This window comes from Rutidosis leptorrhynchoides, chromosome 4, assembly GCF_046630445.1.
Source record: "Rutidosis leptorrhynchoides isolate AG116_Rl617_1_P2 chromosome 4, CSIRO_AGI_Rlap_v1, whole genome shotgun sequence".
Classification (NCBI taxonomy): domain Eukaryota; kingdom Viridiplantae; phylum Streptophyta; class Magnoliopsida; order Asterales; family Asteraceae; genus Rutidosis; species Rutidosis leptorrhynchoides.
In genome coordinates, this window is record NC_092336.1 from 199,410,675 (window position 1) to 199,429,452 (window position 18,778).

The 18,778-nt window shown below is 32.1% G+C and overlaps 1 protein-coding gene across 1 annotated transcript in view; it reads left to right on the forward strand.

Moving 5' to 3' along the window:
* Positions 1 to 16,627: 16,627 nt before the first annotated feature.
* LOC139841337 (ent-copalyl diphosphate synthase 1-like) overlaps positions 16,628 to 18,778 on the forward strand; it is a 33,238-nt gene continuing 31,087 nt past the window's right edge. Inside the window, exon 1 of the mRNA XM_071831560.1 lies at positions 16,628 to 16,730. Within this exon, the coding sequence (XP_071687661.1) occupies positions 16,628 to 16,730 (103 nt within the window). The remainder of the gene's footprint in view (positions 16,731 to 18,778) is intronic.

Sequence of the window (18,778 nt, forward strand, 5' to 3'; positions counted from 1 at the left end):
ATAATTGATACATAGTAAAAGGTGTAAAAATATTAAAACTTACAAGAAAAACTAAATCCCAAATGGAAATATCTTAAAAAGAAACTAAAACTTAAAAAGGCGTCGCAAAATTCTAAAGCACCTAAATCTTAGTCTAAAGAAAAGGCACTTAAGAAATTCTACGGCAAAGCCTAAAAATCTAGGAGTAAAAATAACTATAGCAAAAACTAAGTTTAAAATTAATTATGAGCTAAAAATATAAAAGTTACGCTACAATGATTAAAAAGGTACAAAATATAAAAATATACAAAAAGTTGTAAAAAGTACAATTTTTATAAAAAATATTATTTTTATATTATTTATTTAATAAAAACTACTAATTTTACAATTTTAATAAAACTAATTAAACAAAATACATATATAAAGTAAAAAGTAAAAATAAAACTAAAATTAATAATAATAATAATAATAAAGTAATTAATAATAATAATAATAAATTAAAACCCGTGATTAGGGTTTTGTCCGTGTGTCAGAGGGCCTCCGCGAGTTGCGGTGAATAAAGAGGAAAACCCCGCGAGTCGCGGGGTTCAGAAAAACAGTTGACAAGTTTCACTTTTTACGCGTTTTTCTTTATTATTTTTTTTTTTTTTTTTTTTTTTTATGTTTTTAATTTAAATAAACGATTTTTAATAAAATTTATATTTTTATAAATTAAAATAAAGATAAAGAAACTTATAAAACTTAAATATTTAACAAAATCCTAAAAATACTTATATTTTTGTTTTTCTTTTTATATTTTTGAATGATTAAAACGTAATTTTTACAAAAACGACTTTTAATAAAAGTAAATAAAAATTTTTTTTTTTTTTATTAGCGTTGCGCTTCCGGCTTTTAAGATGTTGTCCCCGGCAGCGGCGCCAAAAATACTTGATGTTTCGCGAGGTGTATATAAAATAGTTATTAAATTTTAGCAGAAAATACTATTAAATACGATACAATTTTACACAAGATATTTATTTATTTATAGAATGGATATACTTAAACCTTGCTACAACACTTATAGGCAGTGTACCTAATCGTACAGTAGTGTAGTTTTTAGTAAGTCCGGTTCGTTCCACAGGGAGATCTTTAAGCAAAGCTCAACGCTATATTAGTTTACTTTTATTAAAATTACAAATATATATATAAGTAATATTATTATTATAAAGGGGGGGTTTTTACCGTTTAATGACCGGTTTGTCGATTTTAAAACTTTAGTCGCAGTTAAAACCTAATGTAAAATATAAAATAAATACAAGACTTTAAATTAAAGCGTAAAGTAAATAACGATAATGAAATTGCGAATAATAAAAATGCGATAAAATAAAATTGCGATAATTAAAAGTACGATAATTAAAAGTGCGATAAAATAAAATAACAATAAATAAAAGTGCGATAATTAGAAGTGCAATTAAATATAAAATAAAGGAAATTAAATATGAAATAAAAGAATTATGCTTATTTAAACTTCCGTAATCATGATGTTTGACGTGTTGATTTTAGTTTTATGCCCATGGGTTAATTGTCCTTTGTCCTGGATTATTCAATATGTCCGTCTGGTTTTTGTCCATAACAGTCCATCAGTCATAAATATAAATTGCAAGTGTCCTTGTCAAATTATTATTATACCCGAAGATAAATATTCCAACTAATTGGGGATTCGAATTGTAACAAGGTTTTAATACTTTGTTTAATGAATACACCAGGTTATCGACTGCGTGTAAACCAAGGTTTTACTACTTTGTTAACAATTACACCAATTACCCTTGAATGTAATTTCACCCCTGTTTTAATTATTCTAGTGGCTATTAATCCATTCCCGTGTCCGGTTAAATGAACGATTATTCGTACAAATAAATACCCCGCCCATCGTGTCCGATCGAGTGTATACGGTAATTTATAGGGACGCCCAATTGTAAATCTTTATATTAACATTAACAAACTTTCATTTAGTTAAACAAATATAAAGCCCATTAATAGCCCATAGCCTAGTTTCCACAAGTGTCGTTCTTTTGTCCAAACCCCAATTATGGTACAAAGCCCAATTACCCAATTTTAGTAATTAGCCCAACATCATGATTACTTCGTTTTAAACAAGCATAATAATAACTTAGCTACGAGACATTAATATAAAAAGGTTGAACATAACTTACAATGATTAAAAATAGCGTAGCGTTACACGGACAGAATTTCGACTTACACCCTTACAACATTCGCTAACATACCCTTATTATTAGAATTATAATTAAAATTAAAATATAAATTATAAATATAAATATATATTACTTCGTATGAAGAGAAGAAAAAAATGATTGTTATTTTGATCAGAATTCGGGTTGATTTATAGCCAGGAATGATTTTTGGGGCTCCGCGACTCGCGGCCAAATAGCCTTAAAACTCCGCGAGTCGCGGAGAGGTATTTTCACTTTACACCCTTGGAGTTTCTGGCTGCCGACGGTTTTAATAATATATATATATAATATATATATAATTAATATAATTAATTATATATTATATTATATTTATATACATAGTTAACTTGTAATTTTTAGTCCGTTGCGTCGAGCGTTAAGAGTTGACTCTAGTCCCGGTTCCGGATTTTCGAACGTCCTCGCGTATAATTTAATATCTTGTACTTTGCGTTTTGAATCTTGTACTCTTGTGATTTCGAGACGTTTCTTATCAATAATTGGAACCTTTTTGATTGTCTTTTGTTCTTTTGAGCTTTTTGGTCGTTTGCGTCTTCAAATCGTCGAATCTGTCTTTTGTCTTCACCTTTTATTATTTAAACGAATATCACTTGTAAATAGAACAATTGCAACTAAAAGCTTGTCTTTCTTGAGGAATAATGCTATGAAATATATGTTCGTTTTTAGCATTATCAATAATTTATATAATTAATTATATATTATATTATATTTATATACATAATTAATTTGTAACTTTCGCTCCGTTGCGTCGTGCGTTGAGAGTTGACTCATGTCCCAGTTCCGGATTTTCGAACGTCCTTTCGTACTATTTTATATCGTGTACTTTGCGTTTTGCGTCTTGTACTCTTGTCATTTTTAGACGTTTCTCATCAATAATTTGAACCTTTTTTATTGTATCTTGTACTTTTTAGCTTTTTGGACCTTTGCGTCTTCAATTCGTTGAATCTGCCTTTTGTCTTCACCTTTTAATATTTAAACGAATATCACTTGTAAATAGAACAATTGCAACTAAAATCTTGTCTTTCTTGAGGAATAATGCTATGAAATATGTGTTCATTTTTAGCATTATCATAGCCCATAGTCCAATTTCCCAAGTGTCAGTCTTTTGTCCAAACCCCAATTATGGTACAAAGCCCAATAACCCCGTCTTTAATATTTAGCCCAACATCACGATTACTTCGATTTAAATAAGCATAATAATAACTTAGCTACGAGACATTAATTTAAAAAGGTTGAACATAACTTACAATGAGTATTAATCGCGTAGTGTTACACGAACTTAATTTCGACTTACAAACTTAAAATATTCGCCACTATAACCTTATTATTATTAACTTAAAATTAAAATTAAAATTAAAATTTAAATATAAATATATATTGAGAGTATGATGATAGATGGATATATATTGTGTAAAAATTCGTCGACCAAACACTTCAATTTATAGGACCTGACCTGCTACAGCAAGCCATGCGATCGCATAGGATTTAGGCAGGATGGCCATGCGATCGCATGGCAGCCTTTTCCTGCACACAATGATTCCAAAACGTGGGCTGCACGTATTTATTTAATATATAATATGATATATATAATTTTATATAATTAATTATATATTATATTATATTCTTGTGCATTGTTGACTTGTAATTTTAGCTCCGTTGCGTCGCGCGTTGATAGTTGGTTCATGTCCCGGTTCCGGATTTTCGAACGTCCTTGCGTACTATTTAATATTTTGTACTTTGCGTTCCGCGGCTTGTACTCTTGTAACTTTTAGATATTTCTCATCAATAATTTGAACCTCTTAGATTTTACTTTGTACTTTCTAGCGTTTTGGTCATTTGCGTCTTCAATTCGTCGAATCTGTCTTTTGTCTTCACCTTTTATTATTTAAACGAATATCACTTGTAAATAGAACAATTGCAACTAAAAGCTTATCTTTCTTGAGGGATAATGCTATGAAATATATGTTCGTTTTTAGCATTATCACTGATGGTAAAATGGTTCCATGCACATCATCTGTGTCTGGAATTACCATTGAAATTGACAGCCATTCCTTCCCTTTAACCTGTTTGTTGATGCCTATACCTAGCTTTGATGTAGTCATAGGCATGATTTGGTTAAGAGCTAATAGGGCTAATATTAATTGTGATAAGAATATGATTTCTTTCCGTTTGGCCGATGGATTCCGAGTGATAGCTAGGGGAGAGCGCAGTGGATATAACTTTTCTATGGTTTCTCTAATGAAAGCTCAGAAGGCGATATCAAAAGGGTGTGACTCATTCTTAGCCTACGTGATCGATGTAAAGAAAGAAAAGAAACAGGTGATCGATATTCCTGTTGTGTTCGAATTCCCAGAAGTGTTTCCAGATGATTTAACAGGGTTACCTCCAGTACGTGAAGTATAAAATTGATTTGGTTCCAGGTGCTACGCCAGTTGCAAAAGCTCCTTACAGATTAGATTAAAAAGATAATAGTTTTGATAGATATTTTTTTTACCTTTTCAATCGAAATTTTTGTGCTCCGTACATATAAATTAGAACAGAAAATAAATAATTATCGAATTTTTTTTATCAAGTTTCAAACAGTTAATGACCGAAATAAATAAATGGATTCAATTTTAAAATATGGGATTTTTCTGAATTAAGTTTATCCGTAACTGTTTAGCAATGGACCACGATATCACAATTCGAGTAATAGTGTCGGCAAGGAACACTGCTATTGAATCCGTGATATTTCAAACTCAATTATTTCACTGCTACTAGTTCACATGTCATTATTAATTATTATTATAATACTATAATTACATTAAGATTTAAATGATACATATGTATGTATCTGTGTTTGAGATAGAATAATAACACCCACATCCACACCCTCTCCTCCTTTCAACTGACACCCATTTGATTACCACCTTATCAAACACCTTCTTCACCCTCAAAACCCATTACGGCTATGCTCCTGCATAAACATTCGACACCACCATATTACTACTACACAAGCTATTGCTTTGTTTTTGTGAACCACCTCAAAACACAATACACAGTCACCATCGACTTCCACTCTCATCAATATGGAACCACCATCGGTAACACCTTTCTACTTGAAGCCACCTTTATCACCACCTTGATCACTAGTTTCACGACACCATCATCAACCTCAAAACACCACCCCGATCATTATCTTTTGCTCGACAAACTTTGATCACCCAAGCCACAACCTGAATAAATTTTCGGTCTTAATTACTAACCGATCACTACTTTTCTCTACCATGGCAACCATCACATAAACACCCTCACTGCTCGCTGCTACTTATTGTTTCGGTTAAAACGACCCAAACCAACACCACCCTATAATCATCATACCCAAAAGATCATTCTTGAACCCACACTTTCTATATCTTCTGTTCTGACGGAATATCAACCACACCCTCACCTTAATGCTTGTATCATACTGCTTTTTATTCCTGCTTATTTGTTGCCCTCGTCAAAACCCACCACTGTACGAGTACAAGGTAACACCAACACAAACCACTATCTTCTTGTTACTTTCTGTTTACTAGTTCATCCAAGTAACCCAATTAACCATCGACAATCATCAAACGGTTTTCAAATTTCTATTTCCTGTTTCGGTTACATCACCACCACACGACCACCTTCTTCTCTCTCTCCCTTGAAAACCATTATAACAGCCACCATCACTTACGATTTCCATTGTTGCTGCCTTAATAATAAAACGTGAAGATAATGGAAGACAAACACCGAGGTTGCAGCTGGTTACTATGGGCTTTGCTACTGCAACTACGAACTAGTATTGTAGCTATTCAACGACCCGCTTAACCACCTTTCATCACCCCTAAACTGCCTAACTGTTACGATAATAATTGTTGTTTACTAGCTGATAAAACTACTACTAACCGTTTTGCTGTTCAAACCACACATTCACCATCACTACAATCTTTGCTCGTTTTCTATTTTTCTGTTTCAAACAAACTAAAATCGAAACCCAATTATTAAAGTAGATCATAGGAATGATGAAGACAAGATAATGATAATTGAGAAGATAATTGATGATGATTAGATGATGAGGTAATAGATGATGTTATAGTTTTATGTTTTAAAAATACTAAATGTCGACTCCTGTTGCCCACTAGCAACCTCTGATTCCTTTATTCCATCCACCGACACTTTTTGTGTTTATTTTCTCGCTAGTGCTACTGCAAACATGTATCAAAACAAAAAGATACTAGCTTGGACTGTAGTAAACTCTTTTGGGCCATTTGATATTGTTTAATGGGCTTTTACTGCTGGGCCGAGAAATACTTTCAGTTGGGCCATGAATGATTTACCTGTTGGACCGAGACTCATTTTCGTTTTGGACTATAAATGATAATGATAATGTAACGTGAGATGATAATAGGAATGATAGTAATATTTCGCTGTTAAGAATGGAAATGGATTGAAGGATTAAGATGATGATGTTATGATCATATTGATGATTAGGATGTTAGATGATTAGGAGGGTGTCATGTTATGGATGTGATGATACGCAAGATGATTATTATGATGGTGATAAAATGATGTTATAATGATAGTATATGATGATGATAATGGTTGTGTTGATGATAATACGATATAACGAATGATGATTAGGAATGAAGATGTAAGATAGTGATAATTATATTAAATGATGATGGGAACGATGATGATACACGATTATGATTCACAATGATGTGATGATCGAAAATAAAGATGATGAATAAATAAATGGATTCTGTAAAAAGAAAAACTAAATTGTGGGATAAAACAATTTCGATCTGTATTATACTAGGAAATTAGAAATGGAAGAATGGTTAAGGATGTTATCGAGTTAGCGGGACGTTGCGGGTTCGAGCCCTGTCTGGGGCATTTTGTTTTTGGAAAACCTTATGAGGTAGTTATTGTTATCATTATTATTATTATTTTCATTAACATGATTTTATATATAATTTTATTTACATTAATTTTATTATCATTACTATTATCATTAATATTATTATTATTACATTATTATTATTACTACAAACATAATAACATTAATTACATAAATATTTACATATAACAAATTGATTTAACAAAATAATATAATTATATAGATAGATATATGTATTAGTATAACGATATGTATAAATATTAAATATACAAAATAAATATATATATAATCTTAAAATAACAAATATATTACTAAATTAAATAAGTAATATATATAAACTAGTTTGATCATTATTACATGTTAATTATATGTGTTAATATACATACTCGATATAGGTTCGTGAATCCAAGGCCAACCCTACACTTGTTCAATGACGTCATATGTATTTTTACTACAAAATACAGTATTGTGAGTTTCATTACTCCCCTTTTAAATGCTTTTGCAATATATATTTTTGGGACTGAGAATACATGCGCTATTTTTATAACTGTTTTACGAAATAGACACAAGTAATCGAAACTACATTATATGGTTGAATGATCGAAGCCGAATATGCCCCTTTTGCTTGGTAGCCTAAGAATTAGTAAACCAGTCTACTAATTGACGCGAATCCTAAAGATAGATCTATTGGGCCCAACAAACCCCATCCGTTGTAGCGGATGCTTTAGTACTTCGAAATTTATATCATGTCCGATGGATGTCCCGGAATGATGAGGATATTCTTATATGCATCTTGTTAATGTCGGTTACCAGGTGTTCAATCCATATGAATGATTATTTTGTCTCTATGCATGGGACGTATATTTATGAGAAATGAAAATGAAAATCTTGTGGTCTATTAAAATTATGGAAATGATCGATTATGATAAACTAATGAACTCACCAACCTTTTGGTTGACACTTTAAAGCATGTTTATTCTTAGGTATTAAAGAAATCTTTCACTGTGCATTTGCTCATTTTAAAGATATTACTTGGAGTCATTCATGGCATATTTCAAAAGACGTTGCATTCGAGTCATTAAGTTTATCAAGATTGATAAGAAGTCTTTCATAGTTTGAATATATTATGAGACAGTATGCATGCCGTCAACTTTCGTTGTAATGAAAGTTTGCCTTTTAAAAACGAATGCAATGTTTGTAAAATGTATCATTTAGAGGTCAGATACCTCGCGATGTAATCATATGTTATTGTATTCGTCCTTATAGATTAGGACGGGTCTCTACATGTGGTATCAGAGCGGTGGTCTTAGCGAACCAGGTCTGCATTAGTGTGTCTAACTGATAGTCGTTAGGATGCATTAGTGAGTCTGGACTTCGACCGTGTCTGCATGTCAAAAAGTTTTGCTTATCATTTCGTGTCGAAAATTACCTGCTTATCATTCTTAGGGAATCACTTGCTTATCATTCTTAGTCTAGACATATCTTACTGCATTGATTGCATGAATAGTTTATAGACAAAATTCATATCTTAGCATATCTGATAATTCATATCTTAGCTTATCTGTTACTGTAGACTTGCCTGACATACTCCGTAAATTCCTCTGTAATCTACGAAATATTTTATTCTATATATATAGATATTCTATGCAATTATAATACCATCCGATAACCGAAATTCATTTCATATCGAAAAATCATTTATTCAATCGTACAAAATGGAATTCGTCATTAATTCAAGTCCCTCGGATTCCGAAATGGAATCCCATTCAAGCTCCGAAAGCAGTGTGACCGGAATGGATCAACCAATCAGCCATCATCAATTCTGGATGAATTGGGGATGGGTTCGTAGTCAACTTAATCAATGGAGAGGCGCAGAAGGTGATCCCTTCCACTAACCGAATTCACCTCTTGATGAAGAACCTGAAGCACTTACCGGCGAACCTGTTTGTAACACCATTTTCACCCTCATTTCCCGAATATCTCACCACGGCTATATCATAACTCAGATTCTAAACCTTATTCATTCACTCGTTCTTACCGACAATCATCCCGGAGTAATAAGTCAACGAACTATGCGCCCGAGTTGTAGCCTTGAAAAAATATGGTGCAAAATGTACTAGCTTCAGCAACATCAACGGCACCAACAGTACCACCAACATTAATACCAGTACCATTAACAACACACGCTTCAACATCACAATCTGTATCTCGAGCATAATCATCATTCTACATGACGTTCTACATCATTTATCTTCGTTCGACATGACGGTTATGTAATCTCTAATGTTTTAGAGATTATGTATTCTAGTTCTAACGGTAAAACAAATGAGATTAATATTATATTAACTCATTAAATCTATGATTACATCTGAAGAAAATATATATGTAAGTATATTTTCATAAAGATTATAATTAAAAATTCTTTTGTACAAACGGTTAATGGTGAAAATATTTTAACGGGTAGGTAATACCCTAGAAATATTTAGATTTCACATTAATAAGTTACACTGTACATTCTTCGAATCTGATTCAACGGTCATTTACTATTCTACTTACATCCACAGATATACGTATCCGTTCACCGCAGAATAACCCTTTTCATTCAATTTCATATTTGGATTTTGACCTATCAGAATCAAACAAGTGGCATAATGAAGAAAACATTGGACAAAATAAAATTTGTCAGAAACAAACAAATTAACTATGAGAAATTTTGTTAAGAATTCACACTAACAAAATCCTAGCTAACTGTTCCTAGCTAACTGTAAATTCCTTATTACATTTTATTATCGCAATTTATTTATCGCAGTTTATTTATCGCAATTTATATTCTCGCAATTTTATTTATCGTCATTTAATTTCTGTTATTTATTTTACGCACTTTATTTATCGTCATTTAAATACTGTTAATTACGCATTTTAAATATCGGGACATGTATACAATGTTTTGACATATCATATCGACGTATCTATATATATTATTTGGAATAACCATAGACACTCTATATGCAGTAATGATCGAGTTAGCTATACATGGTTGAGGTTGATTCTATAATAATATATATACTTTGAGTGGTGATCGAGTCTGAGACATGTACACGGGTCACGATACGTATTACTTAATTCGAATATTATATATTAAACTATATATGAATTATTGGACTGTTAACTGTGGACTATCGACTGTGGACTAATAACATTGGACAATTAAAATGAATTAAAATATTGATTATAACATATGAAACTAAATATTTCTTCAAGTTTGCCACTTGAGTTCATTTTAAACCTCATTTGTATCTTGACGATTACAATCTGCGTTCAAACCTTTCATGATTCTTGAAAACACCTCAATCGAGAGGATGAACCAACCGCACTTCATTTATGGAAGAAAAGATTGATGCATATAGTGTTGCACCTGAAAAACACTCAAAATTTGAGTAAACGTTTAACACATAGCTGTGCTAATTCCTTTAATGTTATTATTACCGAAAATAACTTTGCAACTCCTGATCGAGATAGCCAGTTTTGTCACAGCTCCAGCAACTCAACTTTGACTTTTCGTTCGAAACAACCTTATTATAACCTTGATATATATACGTGCTCTTTTATTGTTACCGAGGAATCTTTTATATTCCACTAAATTACCAGCAGACGTACCAGCAACCTCGTTGCTCCTTGGCTTAAATCTCTACGACAAATCAATATATTTATCTATTGAAGTCTTATCATGAACTCATCGGTATCTCGTAACGATAATTAACATACCAAATACCGGAAGGCATCAAACGATAATCTCAAAATTCTCAGCGATTCTACGACAGCAATTTTATATATATATATATATATATATATATATATATATATATATATATATATATATATATATATATATATATATACATACATATAACTTCTATCTCCTGGATTCACGAACTTCAATTCTGAATTTCTGAAAAGCGCTTTAGCCTATGAATCAGTTTCCTGAGTTTTGAAAAAAAAAAAAAAAAAACTGATGAAGCAGTGAAAACTGGAGACTGTCTTAACAGTCAAAAGTTTGATAATAACGAATTGAGTAAACCATGAAGGAGACTCTGTACAAATCACAAGGACTAAACTTGTACATAAAGAATCCTGATGATTCTGTTTCTGATGAAATCTTTAGCGAATACCTTACTCCTTAACCGCTCTAAATCATCGTGAATGAATTTCTTCATCACAATTTGATTCTGAAATTCTAAGATGTCATTGTATCTTTCTTTATTAATATCCTCAATATTTATGAAGATATCTTCATAAATATTCTTGTTCGATATTAATTATCTCTCCGCTCTATCCGTGTTATATCATAAAAGAAACTGTTTTAGTTTCTAAAAATCTGAAAAATTCGAGTTTGAATTATGAATGATTTTGAAGCAGTGTTGGAAATTGATGCATGAGTTAGTATAATATAATGACACTTGATCAATGTGATTATATTACAGTAAGTCATGCTGAGTTTCTAATGAAACGTGATGATTCACAGATCATAACGTCATCATGTGCCATGTTACACGACTCTTACATTCTACTAAATCTCTAAACAAAAGAATATATTTTCTTGATAATTCTATCTTTTCCAGTGACTTCTAATAATTTGGCAAATGTTTCAGAAATATGAATTGAAGTATAAAAGATGAGAGTTGTAGAAATAATGGGATGAAAGAAGTTCATTTATAGTGAAATAACCGACAGAGTAATCGAAGCAGATCACTGTATTTAATTATAGAAATCTTAATTTCCTTATTCGCCGAAGAATCAAATCTTTTAGATTTCGAAGATTTTCTTTAAATCCCTTGAATTCCGGAATTCAACCATGACTAGTCAAAAGTTATGATGAAACATGTCTTTCTCATTTCACTAATTAGCGATAGCTTCATTCGTACAAATCGAGTAATCAAATTATTTATTCCATATTACTCAATGATGATAAAACTCTATTTATCAACTCATATTTGTCATGAAAACATTTTTATTGTTAGCCATGACAACCGCGATCAAATTTCGGGACGAAATTTCTTTAACGGGTAGGTACTGTGATGACCCAAAAATTTCTGACCAAATTTAAACTTAATCTTTGTATGATTTCGACACGATAAGCAAAATCTGTAAAGTTGAGTCTAAAAAAGTTTGAACTATTTTCATATATTCATGTGATCTTCGACTGTCCCCGATGATTCACGAACCATTGCTTGTAAAAATGTGGATATATATAAATATGTGTATATATAAATATATGTATATATATAATAACATGAACATTAATAAACTATTATATACATTTATTGTTATAAATAAATATGTACAATAAAATACATTGTAATAAAAACTATTATTTTATATGTATATTTCTTGTATATATATATATATATATATATATATATATATATATATATATATATATATATATTAATTTAATTATTTAATATATATTTATTTGCGTAGTAAATTTGTTATTTAAAACTGTTTATATATATACATAGTGTATATTAAATATAATTAATTTTGAGCTTAAATGGTAAATGTCTGTAATTTTCGGTTGACGTTTAATTATTTTTAAAATAGGTCTAATATATATATATATATATGAAGTTCTAAAATAAAAGTTGTTCCAAAATTTGATTAAAAAGATAATAGTTTTGATAGATATTTTTTTTACCTTTTCAATCGAAGCTTTTGTACTCCGTACATATAAATTAGAACAGAAAATAAATAATTATCGAATCTTTTTGATCAGGTTTCAAACAGTTAATGACCGAAATAAATAAATGGATTCAATTTTAAAATATGGGATTTTTCTGAATTAAGTTTATCCGTAACTGTTTAGCAATGGACCACGATATCACAATCCGAGTAATAGTGTCGGCAAGGAACACTGCTATTGAATCCGTGATATTTCAAACTCAATTATTTCACTGCTACTAGTTCACATGTCATTATTAATTATTATTATTATAATACTATAATTACATTAAGATTTAAATGATACATATGTATGTATCTGTGTTTGAGATAGAATAATAACACCCACACCCACACCCTCTCCTCCTTTCAACCGACACCCATTTGATCACCACCTTATCAAACACCTTCTTCACCCTCGAAACCCATTACGGCTATGCTCCTGCATAAACATTCGACACCACCATATTACTACTACACAAGCTATTGCTTTGTTTTTGTGAACCACCTCAAAACACAATACACAGTCACCATCGACTTCCACTCTCATCAATATGGAACCACCATCGATAACACCTTTCAACTTGAATCCACCTTTATCACCACCTTGATCACTAGTTTCACGACACCATCTTCAACCTCAAAACACCACCCCGATCATTATCTTTTGCTCGACAAACTTTGATCACCCAAGCCACCACCTGAATAAATTTTCGGTCTTAATCACTAACCGATCACTACTTTTCTCTACCATGGCAACCATCACACAAACACCCTCACTGCTCGCTGCTACTTATTGTTCCAGTTAAAACGACCCAAACCAACACCACCTTATAATCATCATACCCAAAAGATCATTCTTGAACCCACGCTTTCTATATCTTCTGTTCTGACCGAATATCAACCACACCCTCACTTTAATGCTTGTATCATACTGCTCTTTATTCCTGCTTATTTGTTACCCTCGTCAAAACCCACCACTGTACGAGTACGAGGTAACACCAACACAAACCATTATCTTCTTGTTACTTTCTATTTACTAGTTCATCCAAGTAACCCAATTAACCATCGACAATCATCAAACTGTTTTCAAATTTCTATTTCCTGTTTCAGTTACATCACAACCACACGGCCACCTTCTTCTCTCTCTCCCTTGAAAACCATTAAAACAGCCACCATCACTTACGATTTCCATTGTTGCTGTCTTAATAATAAAACTTGAAGATAATGGAAGACAAACACCGAGGTTGCAGCTGGTTACTATGGGCTTTGCTACTGCAACTACGAACTAGTATTGTAGCTATTCAACGACCCGCTTAACCACCTTTCATCACCCCTAAACCGCCTAACTGTTACGGTAATAATTGTTGTTTACTAGCTAATAAAACTACTACTAGCCGTTTTGCTGTTCAAACCACTCATTCACCATCACTACAATATTTGCTCGTTTTCTATTTTTTTGTTTCAAACAAACTAAAATCAAAACCTAATTATTAAAGTAGATCATAGGAATGATGAAGACAAGATAATGATAATTAAGAAGATAATGGATGATGATTAGATGATGAGGTAATAGATGATGTTATAGTTTTATGTTTTAAAAATACTAAATGTCGACTCCTGTTGCCCACTTGCAACCTCTGATTTCTTTATTCCATCCACCGACACTTCTTGTGTTTATTTTCTCGCTAGTGCTACTGCAAACATGTATCAAAACAAAAAGATACTAGATTGGACCGTAGTAAACTCTTTTGGGCCGTTTGATATTGTTTAATGGACTTTTACTGCTGGGCCGAGAAATACTTTCAGTTGGGCCATGAATGATTTACCTGTTGGGCCGAGACTCATTTTCGTTTTGGACTATAAATGATAATGATAATGTAACGTGAGATGATAATAGGAATAATAGTAATATTTTGCTGTTAATAATGGAAATGGATTGAAGGATTAAGATGATGATGCTATGATCATATTGATGATTAGGATGTTAGATGATTACGAGGGTGTCATGTTATGGATGTGATGATACGCGAGATGATTATTATGATGGTGATAAAATGATGTTATAATGATAGTATATGATGATGATAATGGTTGTGTTGATGATAATACGATATAACGAATGATGATTAGGAATGACGATGTAAGATAGTGATAATTATATTAAATGATGATGGGAACGATGATGATACACGATTATGATTCACAATGATGTGATGATCGAAAATAAAGATGATGAATAAATAAATGGATTCTATAAAAAGAAAAACTAAATTGTGGGATAAAACAATTTGGATCTGTTTTATACTAGGAAATTAGAAATGAAAGAATGGTTAAGGATGTTATCGAGTTAGCGGGATGTCGCGGGTTCGAGCCCTGTTTGGGGCATTTTTATTTTGAAAAAGCTTATGAGGTAGTTATTGTTATCATTATTATTATTATTTTCATTAACATGATTTTATATATAATTTTATTTACATTAATTTTATTATCATTACTATTATCATTAATATTATTATTATTACATTATTATTATTACTACAAACATAATAACATTAATTACATAAATATTTACATATAACAAATTGATTTAACAAAATAATACTAATTATATAGATAGATATATGTATTAGTATAACGATATGTATAAATATTAAATATACAAAATAAATATATATATAATCTTGAAATAACAAATATATTACTAAATTAAATAAGTAATATATATAAACTAGTTTGATCATTATTACATGTTAATTATATGTGTTAATATACATACTCGATATAGGTTCGTGAATTCGAGGTCAACCCTACACTTGTTCAATGACGTCATATGTATTTTTACTATAAAATACAGTATTGTGAGTTTCATTACTCCCTTTTTAAATGTTTTTGCAATATATATTTTTGGGACTTAGAATACATGCGCTATTTTTATAACTGTTTTACGAAATAGACATAAGTAATCGAAACTACATTATATGGTTGAATGATCGAAGCCGAATATGCCCCTTTTGCTTGATAGCCTAAGAATTAGTAAACCAGTCTACTAACTGACGCAAATCCTAAAGATAGATCTATTGGGCCCAACAAACTCCATCCGTTGTAGCGAATGCTTTAGTACTTCGAAATTTATATCATGTCCGATGGATGTCCCGGAATGATGGGGATATTCTTATATGCATCTTGTTAATGTCGGTTACCAGGTGTTCAATCCATATGAATGATTATTTTATCTCTATACATGGGACGTATATTTATGAGAAATGAAAATGAAAATCTTGTGGTCTATTAAAATTATGGAAATGATCGATTATGATAAACTAATGAACTCACCAACCTTTTGGTTGACACTTTAAAGCATGTTTATTCACAGGTATTAAAGAAATTTTCTGATGTGCATTTGCTCATTTTAAAGATATTACTTGGAGTCATTCATGGCATATTTCAAAAGACGTTGCATTCGAGTCATTAAGTTCATCAAGATTGATAAGAAGTCATTCATAGTTTGGATATATTATGAGACAGTATGCATGCCGTCAACTTTCGTTGTAATGAAAGTTTGCCTTTTAAAAACGAATGCAATGTTTATAAAATGTATCATTTAGAGGTCAGATACCTCGCGTTGTAATCATATGTTATTGTATTCGTCCTTATGGATTAGGACGGGTCTCTACATGAGAAACAATTTGCAGGTCCCGAAATTGTTCAAATAACTGCAGAAAAAGTTGAAATTGCACGTGAGAAGTTAAAAGCAGCCAGAGACTGACAAAAGATGTATGCTGATCCGCGTAGATGTCCGATAACATTTAATGTAGGGGATCAAGTGTATCTGAAAGTTTTACCATGGAAAGGGGTGATCAAGTTTGGTAAGCGTGGTAAGCTAGCTCCGAGATATATTGGGCCATTTCCGATCAAAGAAATTTTGAATGATCAAACTGTTGTTTTAGATCTTCCATCAGAATTAGCAGGAATACACAATACGTTCAATGTTTGTTATTTAAGAAGGTGTAAAGTAGACGATGAAAGTCAGATTCTTCCATTGAAAGACTTGAAAGTTGATTTGACCAAGAAATTAGTAGAAGAGCCGATTAGAATAGTGGATAAGAAAGTCACAAGGCTAAGAAAGAAACAGATTCCTATGGTGTTAGTGGAATGGTTGCATAGTTTAGGTTCCAACCCGACGTGGGAAACCGAGGAGTTAATGAGAGCGCGCTATCCTCAGTTATTTGACCTTGACCAGATTCCGAGGACGGAATCTTCTTAAGGGGTAGATTTGTAACATCCTCAACCGGGCCTAGCTGTAAGATTACTAGTTTGCCCTTAAGTTGGTGTTGTGTTATTATATACTTATATCTTTTATTTAATGTTTATTATTATTTAATGATATGGTTAGGACCAGTTTGTGACAAGGGTCATAGAACAGGTTTGTTTATTTAATTTGGACTTCATTTGGGTTGCCAAATGATGTACGAAAGATATAAGATAACTGATAAATACCCGTGTGTCACACAGTGTGGGAATTAACCACAATTTAGTGACTAGTCTGTGTTCTTTCTTTCCATTTCTAGACCCTTCTTCTCAAAACACCATACCTTCACTCTCACTTACATCAAAACCCTAATCTAGAATCCTTGTTCTTGAGCTTGAATCTTTCTTACTATCTTGTTCCTTGTGTTTTACTGATTCTATCAAGGTAAGATTTATAGCATTTCATGCTTTAATCTTCAAGAAAATTGGGTTTTGTGTTAGTTTTTACAAAATGAGTAATTTGGGTCAAAATGGTTAGATTTGATGTTGTTTGAGTCCAAATCTTGTGAGTTTATGTTTCTTAATGTATAGTGTCTTCGGTTTGGTCAGTTTTGAGGTCATAATCGAGCTCTAGAGCAAGAATTGGTCGATTTTAGGTGAAACCCATCACTTTGGCTTTAGCTTCTGCAGATAAACACAGTCGGCCGAGTGTGTCGAGACACTCGACCGACCGACTCAACCATCGACCGAGTGTGTAAGACCCACGGCTGAGTGTGTCTGTGAGAGACCATCGACCGAGTGACTAGACACTCGGCCGAGTGAGTGAAGACAGTCGGCCGACTGTCTATGACAGTCGACCGAGTGTCTTTGGCAGTGAAATATTTTACCAAGTGTTGATTTTTAGCCGTTATGCTGCCCGTTTGTATTTTGATGTCTAGGATGTAAATTTTGAAAGTGCATAAGTTAAGCAAAAAATTTTAGCGGACACCTTTTCTGACAAAAATTTCTGTATTATGTTATTTGATGATAATGGACAGTAACTAACTTGATTTGCCTTATGCTCAGGTGATAAAGATAAGGAAGCAGCTCAGTAGTAGATTATCTGAGCTGGTTGTTGGTAATTGGTGAGTGAGACTAACTGGAGAATATAGTATATAGAAGCATGTTATATTATGATTGCCATGCTTGTTAGATATACTTATTGTTGTGGTTAGTTAGTACTTGTGATGACTGCATGTTAGTAGATGCTTATCTGCTGGAGCCCAGTGCGTCCCTATTATGTGGTAGCGTCGATAGGAGAGATCAACCTGCGGGTTGGGTTCCTCTGTGGTAGCCTAGACAACCGTGGTGTATATATATGTGAATGACGCGTCTGTCGCGTGTGGATTATGTATATACATACGGTGGTGGAGGAACTTCTGGTAAGCCCCAGTCCGATCAGCTGGTGGTTAATGGTTTGGCCGAGCCTCCAGAGTCTCTGTAGACGGCACTTGGGTGATGTTTGTGTGTTAGACTATGTGACATGATTAGTATAACACTTGTGTATGCTATAACATGTAGTTAGTCGTACTCACTTAGCTTCGTGCTAATTCCCCTTGATGTTATGCGAGGGGTATATGAAATAGTATTAATTTTTACAAGGAAATACTATTAAATACGATACAATTTTACACAA